Source organism: Gopherus flavomarginatus, chromosome 15 (genome assembly GCF_025201925.1).
Source record: "Gopherus flavomarginatus isolate rGopFla2 chromosome 15, rGopFla2.mat.asm, whole genome shotgun sequence".
NCBI lineage: Eukaryota > Metazoa > Chordata > Testudines > Testudinidae > Gopherus > Gopherus flavomarginatus.
The window spans coordinates 27,522,955-27,532,426 of NC_066631.1; the positions used below are offsets into that span (position 1 = coordinate 27,522,955).

At 37.5% G+C, this 9,472-nt stretch overlaps 2 protein-coding genes across 6 annotated transcripts in view; one reads left to right on the forward strand and one right to left on the reverse strand.

The window, feature by feature from the left end:
• The window catches only part of KNTC1 (kinetochore associated 1), a 74,059-nt gene extending 72,382 nt beyond the window's left edge, over window positions 1-1,677 (forward strand). For 2 of the 4 annotated variants that reach the window (XM_050924420.1, XM_050924421.1), the window contains exon 63: window positions 609-750. In XM_050924420.1, the coding sequence (XP_050780377.1) occupies window positions 609-750 (142 nt within the window). Of the gene's footprint in view, window positions 1-608; window positions 751-1,032 lie in introns of those variants that run through there. The other 2 variants (XM_050924423.1, XM_050924424.1) reach the window with 2 other exon arrangements.
• Window positions 1,678-3,437: 1,760 nt separating this feature from the next.
• On the reverse strand, window positions 3,438-9,423 carry VPS29 (VPS29 retromer complex component). 2 transcript variants are annotated; one of them, XM_050924425.1, is made up of 5 exons: window positions 9,236-9,423; window positions 8,228-8,239; window positions 5,402-5,593; window positions 4,536-4,771; window positions 3,438-3,865 (listed from the first exon to the last, which is right to left on the reverse strand). In XM_050924425.1, exons 1-5 carry the CDS (start codon window positions 9,236-9,238, stop codon window positions 3,748-3,750), a joined length of 561 nt encoding a protein of 186 aa, XP_050780382.1. In that variant the 5' UTR covers window positions 9,239-9,423; the 3' UTR covers window positions 3,438-3,747. The 2 variants fall into 2 exon arrangements, with proteins under 2 accessions (XP_050780382.1, XP_050780383.1); XM_050924426.1 differs by lacking the exon at window positions 8,228-8,239.
• Between the last annotated feature and the right edge of the window lie 49 nt (window positions 9,424-9,472).

The following is a 9,472-nucleotide window of genomic DNA, read 5'->3' on the forward strand; positions in this document are numbered from 1 at the left end:
TTCCAGTATTATCTACTGAAAAGGGGTAGAGAAAAATAGTCAGAACTCCTGTTAGGCCTTTAGGGCAGGGGTGGCCAACCTGTAGCTCCAGAGCCACATGCAGCTCCTTGTATAGGCACCGACTCTGGGACTGGAGCTACAGGCGCCAACTTTCCAATGTGCCGGGGGGGTGCTCACTGCTCAACCTCTGGCTCGGCCACAGTCCCTGCCCCCATTCCACCCCTTCCTCTGAGCCTGTCATGCCCTCCCACCCCCTAATCCCCCAAGCCTCCTGCACACCACAAAACAGCTGATCGGGAGGAAGGGGAGGTGCTGATTGGCGGGGCTGCTGGTGGGGCAGGAAGCGCTGGGGGCAGGGGTTGGTGATATTACTGTAGCTCTTTAGCAATGTACATTGGTAAATTCTGGCTCCTTCTCAAGCTCAGGTTGGCCACCCCTGCTTTAGGAAATTGGAAAAGAAGAAGAGAAATCACAAAAACTTTGTTTATATGCATTGTTTTATAGTTAAATGCACATTGTGTAAATTCTCTGCATTGTAGAGTATTATGGGAATTGAGGGAGATTAGTTTTGTCAGCTGGGGAAACAAACTTTATTTTGTCCTTTACAGCATGGATGATGCAGCAGCCCTAATAGTAGAATATCAGAAACAATGTGGAAGTCCCATTCTGGCAGATAAATCATCTTGTGATATTTTGAAGGTAAAAGGCTCTAGTTATCCAACTTATCTTGGTTTAAAGAGAAAATACTGAAACCTAAGACATTCATTCAGACTAAAGAACAAGATGCTCTTGGACCAGTTAAAGACTCTCCTATATTATTTATTTTTTTCTATTTTAGTACCATTTCATGGTAGAATTCTAAGTTTCAAATATGCAAATAAAATCTATGCAATATTTCTTATATAAAAAGGGAACTTTATGCCTGTTTCAATGCTCCTATTCCATTTTCCTACAAACTTATCCTTTTGGAACACTTCTATTCCTGTAAAAAGTTACTGAACTCTTGTGTGTTCCTCTTTTCTTCCCATCCAGATGTTTCTGAGTGGACCAGAGTAGACTTCTGCATTTTCTTACTGGAAACAGCTACCCAGAGGAGCATGTAACTTGATCTATATCCCTTCTCTTCCAGGGGCAAGATTGTTTCAAACTGTATTGGTCACATGCATTGTGTTTAAAGGGGAACTAAGCTGAAACCTCCGAAGTACCCTTTCAACAAAAGTTACCATTCACATTTTTTTTATTGCTCCTGGCTAACAGACATTCACGTTAGTTTAAGTGTGCTGTCCCATGTGAGAGAGTTAAAGGCTTCATTTACATTGTATAAACTCTTTCTTCTCTTCCACTTCCCCCTCCCATACAACTTGGTGTAATCTCAGCACTTCAATACTGGAAATAATTAAGTGAGAATTTTAAACTTCACTTTATTTCAAGAGTTACATGAAGTCAGTGCTGTGGCTTTCTAATTTCTCCTCAATGTCAGGCTTTTTTGCTTTATTTTTTAAACAACCTTTCCATGTCAAATCCTATTAAGATAAAATTCACTTTGTAAACTGTGTGATAAGAATTTCTAAACAAGATTGTAAATGTTCATGTATCTTATGTAAAATATTTTGTAGACTTGGTTTTCATTCAGGGATGGGCACAAATAAAACAGACAAGCTCAAATTTTGAACTTAACTTAGAAAATACTAATGTTTGTAATGTAAACTAACTAAGACATTCTCCCCAGACTTTCTATACATGCTACTTGAATAGGGTAAGTTGATACTCATTTCAGTGAAATTAAGATTTTAGATAACTTCTCTAAAATCAACTGTGCATATAAACAAACAATTTAACTGCCACTGTTTTATTGTGACACTATTCTTTCTTTGAGACAAAAGTATATGGATGAATTCCTCCAAAGGAAACTGAGTACCTTCCAAAAACTGAGTGGAAACATGCCAATAAACTGAGCACACTTAAAATAGATGCAAAATAGATATGATGCCCAAGGTGGTTGTATCTTTAAGATCCATGTATCTATTCTAGTAATATTGTACTAACAAAAGTAATAACCAGATGGCTGTTTTAATTAATCTAGCAATAGTTCTATTTTTCAGCTGTCAGCTAATGCAGACTGAGTAACACAGTAAAACAGATATTCAACTTAGTTCCTTAAGTGCTATACCAGCTGAGTAAGGAGAAGAAAATTAGAAAAATTTTGTGCTTGCATCATACTAAGTTGTCTAACAAATTGAGTTATAAGAAGATACACCTCCAATCCTACAATAAATACTCTCAGCACTTGAAAGGAGAATCACTCTCTTTGGTGGAAAAGCAGTTTCTTGTAAAAACTGAGCTATTCTAGCAAAGCAAACCACTCTCAGAATGCAGATAAAAGATGCTTGCTGTTCTTTATGAAACAAACACAATACTCTGCAAGAAACACTGCTATGGCTCCCTTTCTTAATGGGATAATTAGTACAAAATGGCAGGCATGAGCAACAGAAGAACCATGTGGAGCTTGGGTTGAGTGTTTTCAGCTGAGAATAGGAAATTCACAGGTCCTAGTATTTCAAAACCAATTTTTGAGGTCTAAATAAATGAACTATGGTCTTCAGCTTTCTAAAGATGAGTAAGTCAAGTGAAACTAAACTGTCTAAACTCTTGTATACTGACGGGACCACTTCTATATAACTTCAGTTTAACATTTTATCTTGATTTATTTTTCTTTAAATCTGGAGTAAGTAAGGCAAAGGTAATCAGATGGTCATTGGTTAAACTGGCACAAGTTATTGAACATAGTTTGTGTATGCTCCAAAACTGGTCATGCAGGGCATTAGAACTAGTTTGATTTCATACAGAAGTTGTACTTTAAGTAACAGAACCTTAACATTATTTAGTTTTATCCTGGTAGTTTCAGGAACAGTATTAAATCATTTTACTCTTGACTTAGACACTAATCTGAGTGAAAAATATTAAATATGGTTTAAAACAAAACATGTTATGGCTCACTTCTTATGGTTTGTTCACACCATGCTTCATTTTAGCTATTCCAGAATAATTTTGTGCAGCCACTTACTCTGGACTAAAAGTGCCAGTTCCAAAGTGAATTAAACTAATTACAAACAATAAACTCATATTCCACCACATAGGGAATATTTCAGAATAGCAACTGCACTCTAAATTCACACCCTACTTTAATTCTGTTTAAGTTTCATGGCTTAGACAAGTCTTTTGGTGTCAAGAGGCTTAAGCTAATTTTTTTCCAAAAATTGATAAATTACTTAATTGCACTAAATGTGCAGGTTCTGTAAATGCTATTACCAAAAGTAGAATACTGTCACAAGCTTATGAATAATTCAGTATATTTCAAAACAATTTCAACTGTTACACATAACTTTCACCTTAATGGTTTGTCATTCAAAATAAGTTTTATATAAATAAAACCTGACTGATTGAAAAACAAGTTTATTACAACATTAAAGGAAGTTATTTAACAAGACTGATTATACACCTAAGGCATTTTGCACCACAACAGGATATTTTACAAGCTGAACCATACATAGAAAACAAGCAAGATGGTGCCATTGTCTGGAAGCTATGTATTATAAACTAGTTACCCTGCTATTGGCTACAAGCAGTTAGCAAGTATTTGAAACTGCAAACAATCAAATATTGCAGACAGTTTGTGGTTCTTGAATGCTCAGTTACTTGACTAGAACAAGAGGGAATGAGATGGTAAAGAGCACCAGAAGATTCATTTTAGGGTTTTTTGTACTCCATTCTTTCTACTTTCACATCATCTCCAATTAGTTGATATACATAGGTAACTACTGTGGAAGCTTGGATATCCATCAGCACAAATGAAGGAATGATGTTGCTGGAAAGAAAAACTGATTGTTAATATCAGGTAATTATAAAACTCCAACATCTGGTATTTCTCAAAGCTAGATTTCTTAATATGAGGTGCTCCAAGGAATTTGAATTTTATAAGCATGATCTAACAAAAAGTTGGAAAACAAGACTAGATATTTCAATAAACTCGTCTTAAGCAAATGGATTTAGAAGGTATTATAGGAAAATCCCGGACACCAGCAGCACAGTGTAAGGTTATCTAGCAAATAACCCTAAAAATTAACTCATTGCACAGCAGCTGTTTCCTCTGATAGGAAACATCACTGCTGGGGATTATCTATTCAACCTGACAAAGATTAGGAAGGCTCTAGTTATTACTTTCTAGTCTGTGTGCACAGGAAATAGGCAGCAACAATAAATACACACACATGCTGAGCAGCTGTTTTCAACCTTTTCTTTTCTAGATCCAAACCTTTGAGAAGTGATACAGAAATGCAATACTGATGTTTCAAAAAACAAAATTAATGTTAGTGTGTATTAGGCCTGTTAGTATGTATAAGGCTTGAAGATAAACATGTATCATGATAATTGGGTATTAGAACAGTTATTACTGTAAAATTAGTGCTGATGAACAATGATGGGTGTGGTATAAAAAACTAGGTAAATAGACAACTGTCCAACTTATTTTAACTCACTTCTCCAAGGCACTATAAGCTCCTGTGGCTGATCCGGGGTTGACGTAGAACTTGTTTTCATGCTCAAATGCCTCAAATTTGTGTGTATGCCCTGAAATTAAAATGTCCACATCAAACTGCCTTTGTAGCAGTGCCAGGCTGGCCATATCTCCCCATGGTATAACTTGATGGCCATGGATCAGCCCAATTTTGAACTGCCCAACGGTTACAACTTTCTGTTCTGGATAATTCAGGTTCTAAAAATTAAAAACAAATTACAACATACAGATTACATATACTGAAACAGACGCCATCTTCAAAAGGAATTAAGTCATTTGCTATGTATTCATATAACAGAAAAACCTGCTACTCCTGAGAATAAGCTAGAGACCCTCTTCAACTTAATTTTTCTTCACTGAAGAATGCAGAAACATCTAGCAGGAATACCACACCCAGCCAGAAATCAACTGCATCAAAGCCAAATATGTTGCCTTAAAGGTGGCACCAAGACTGAAAAGCTTATAGAAATATTGAAATAATAAGTTTATTATTTACAGTTTCAAAATAAATTTAGAATTACAAAACTGCATGACCAAAGAACTTCAACATCTTAACAACAGCAGCTATTCGCTGGCAAATAAGTTCAGCTATTTTATTACAGTGCTTAATCAAATATAATTAAATAAACCAAATAACATGAATTCAAGAGTCAGCTTTGGCCTTGTTGGGCATGAGGTAAGAACTAGGCTTAAGTCATTTTACCCTGTTCTTTATTAACTAACTATAACTGTCTCAATTTTGTCCATTTCCTTAAATGGTGTAAAGGGAGTTATAAATAACTCAACTGTCAGACTGTTTTTTAAAAGTCTTTGTAGAGAGGTCATTACCTCATCAAAGTCTCCTCTTACAATGTGAACATCCCCAGCCAAAGTCTTGAGGTAGTCATAGCTCTCCTTGGTGCAGAGGTTTCCGGTGCAGAGGATGTGCTGGATCTTTCCTGGGACCAGCAGTTTTTTGAACTTAGCTGGGAGGTTGTTGCATCGATGTGGGATGTGAAGGTCTCCTAATACTAATACCAGCTTATCAGGTGTCAAGGACAGGAAAAAAAAGAAAAGAATTACAGAACCTAACCGGAGCCAATAAAATCAAGAAGCAAGAAATTTGCAAGCTTGGTTATCTTCAGTTTCACAATTCTGCATTTCTGATGTAAAATTATTGAAAAAAAAACAAACTGAGCTTATGATTGGGATGTGGGTCTCAAAGTGAGTGATGTCTCACTAAGATAGAGTGGTACAGACTGATGCCTTGTCTACACTACAAGGGTTTTGTCAATATAGGTATGGCATTAAAACCCTCTAGCAATAGATGCACTTAATATGAAAGTCCTTGTACTTGTATAATTTATGCTGGTTTGGGGAAATGGCATAACCTATACCAGTACAAGCACAGTTATACTGGTGTAACTGCATCTACAGTCCACCTTATATTGGCTGTTAGTAAAAAAGACATTCCTGTCAGACATAGCTCAAGTGGTAAAATTTAAGTTTAGACCAGGCCTAAGTTATGGCTACTTCCCTTTCACTATTTCAAGTTTCCCTTTACTTCAGTATTTAATCTTCATTTTGTTTTCCTAACATGAGCTTGCAGTGTGTCTGTGTTTAAACTGAATAAAAAGTTTGTCAAAAGACAAAATAATAAAACATCTTAGCTTCCATCGGACTGTATCAAGTACATCTTTGTCAAAAAGTTGATTTTAATAGACCATTGCAAGCTGAACATAGACCAGAACAGAACTATGAATACATAAAACTATTAAAGGAAACGCTCTATGAAGTATGTTAAGTGCATCACTTGTATTCTGTCAGGAATCAACCAACAAGTAATATCTGTTAGTCTATATCTCAAATCTAGGATGTCACCATTATTAAATAAATCACCTGTAATATCATCACACCTTTAATTTAAATAATTGATTATGAAGGTAGCCTACAATGTAATGTCATAGACTTTTTAAACTTGTTATTTAGGAAACAAAATTAATGCAGACAAAGTATCAATAAGCCAATTTAATTTGATTATGCAACAACTGTGTGAAAAGGGTTGTAAAGAAAAAATTGTTACAGGCCACATGAACATTGGATAAAAAGCATGCATTCCTATTATTCTGATAAATAAGTCAATATACTACTTGTTTTCTTCCAAGTGTAGTGTTGTTGATATATGATAATACCCAAAATGTGATAACATTGGGCTAGTTTACAGTGGCAATGCTTTAATGTGGCTTATGTAGCTGCAGCAGAGCGCTGGGAGAGAGCTCTCCCGGCACTCTAACAAACCACCTCCATGAGAGGTATAGCTACCAGTGGTGGGAGCACAGCTCCCAGTGCTGGTGCACTGTTTTCAGTACTGTAAAGCGCCAGTGTAACTTGCTGGGTGACTGTTTTTTCACACCCCGAGCAAGAAAGTTGCAGCACTATAAATTGTCAGTGTAAACAAGTCCATTGTAAATAAACATATAAACTGCTCTCCAGACAAATATAAAAGTTAGATACGACTACTTGTAGCTATACAATGAATGAACCATAACCTTGTCTACATTATAAATTTTGTCCTTTGCATTTTATTCCAGTAACCATGCAGCATCACTCAACAATATTAACAGAAGTGCAGATGGCTTGGGCATTTTTACCCGTGTTGTGAAAGCCTGCTCAGTCTAAGTATCCAAACTATGCAAGAGAGGGGAATATTATAATTCAAAGAATTGGTAAAGTGAGACAGAATCTTTAACCTGTGAGCCACCAGTTCAAGTCCAAGTCAGTAGTGATATAAAGCACTTCTTATTTCTTAGACTACCAGAAGTAGTAAGGCCTTCCACTAGTTCCCAGTGGACAGATGTCCTATTACTCCTAAAGATGATCCTTCCAGCTCACAAAGGAAGCACAGTGGCAAGACAGTGAAGTTTGCTGGGCTAGTGCCAGTGTTGTACCTGTTCAGTGGATAGGCCTTCATTCCTCAGGGCTGTTAGGCTTTTCACCAGCACTTTGTTTATATTAAAAATTGGATAGGACAAGGGAGGAAGAAACTTAAATGTTGGCCTTCTTGTGCTACAAACTTAAAAAAAGTGAGCTAACATACTTGAGCTCCCATATTGTTAGAAAATTTTGAAAAGTTACATTTTAACAATGTTATATCCTCTATACATTGATAGCATAACCATGTTAACTGAAACAGTTTTAAAACAATTTCCTAATATGGCTGATTTTCTAGCATAACTGATTTTGATGGCAACAAAACAATATGTGAGGTCTTTAATCAAGTCTTACAAGATTTACACACAACACTAGTCAGTTACATATGTAATGCCCGCCCCCAAATTATGCTCTCAGTTAGAGGACACTCAATCTCACTGAATCAAATATGTGCTGATGAATTGAGAATTCAATTCAATTCAAGTTTCCATCTATCAAAATAGCTTGGTAAACTACAACAAGCAGCATTTTCTGCTGTACTAACTGTATCACATTTATCTCTGATAGACACAACAATCATGACAAAAAGCACACAAGAATTTGGCTTTCAACAGAAATTTAGCTGCAGTTTTGACTATGGATTGGCTAGCGGCTATTCTATAATTCATACCTATTTTAACATCTCGTAACATTGACAAATCATCTACCACCCGTGTTAGCAAGAGCCAAGAGGAGTAAACTTACTCTGTGCCCAGCCTTATTGGAATGAAGAAGTTGATTGCAGACAGGGGGAATGAAAAAACAGGATGAAACATGAACAATGTTAAAAGAAAGCAACAGAAAAGAAAAAAGCAGACATATGAATAGCCAAATAATGATTTTTTTTAATGTTATGAAAGAAAGTGTTAAAAAAATCAGCTTTCCTGAAACAGTCAGAAACAATATTGGAACACTTTTTCAAACTGCCACTTCACAAAATATTCATACCACCTGTTGTAATTTCTCAGTGAACCAGTTATTCTTTTGAATATTTTTCTTCTAACTCAATCTTTTTGAATTTTACATTAGACTGACTTAGTAAACAGTGACTGATCAGAATCCCCCCCCCCCAACAAGAATCTCCATTGATGCCAATTTCATGGATTTCTATTCTTCCAAGAAATTGGTCACATATATTTTCGAAAAATATTATTCATATAAATGAATACTATTAAAGCAAACAATGCCGAAGATTACATGGTTAATGCAAAACAGCATTCAAAAGAAATATAGAGGAACCTTGCTAATTTGCCTAAATGCCTGGGGGACCCAGTATGAATTTCTGAACTTGGCATTAAGATGCACGTGAACAAGAGATAAAAGCCAGGGATTGTTTTATAAACAGCTGCTTAGTTTTAGTTACTCTGTTAGTTTGCAGTAAGCGGGTTAGTCTATGTTGTGTCAAGTTAAGTCTAAAGAACAGCAAGGCCTCAATACGGAACTGTCCCTACAATTAAAGCTTTGGGACGAGGAGTCCGTTTTCGGTGAGCGTCACGAGACGGGAGGATTAGCACGGTTCTGCTGTATCGCCGAGGCTAATGCAGCTCGGATCCCGGGGGAGCAGGAGCGCGATGGGGATGGGGGCCGGGGGCCTTGGGGCAACAACGCACTGGGGGTGGGAAGGGCAGCAGGGCCCCGGAGCCGGGCCGTCTCCAGCGTAGGGTGCGGGTCAGCAGTTCCCTCTCACCGCCCACACTCCCCGGGGTGGCTCACCATCCTGCTCCCGTCCACTCGTCACCTCCTCCCCTTCCGCTCCGCTCCGAAGGGCCAAGGAGCAACGGGCCGTTACAGATTCCGGAAGCCAAGGGCGGTTACGGCCTACGGCAGCTAGAAGGGATCATTCCAAGTCGGTACACACGAGAGCGCGTTCCTTAACAGTCAGGCCTCGCGCTTCACCCGTCACTGTCAGACCGCGAGGGATGAGCATCATCCAGGTTCCTGAGGAGCAGT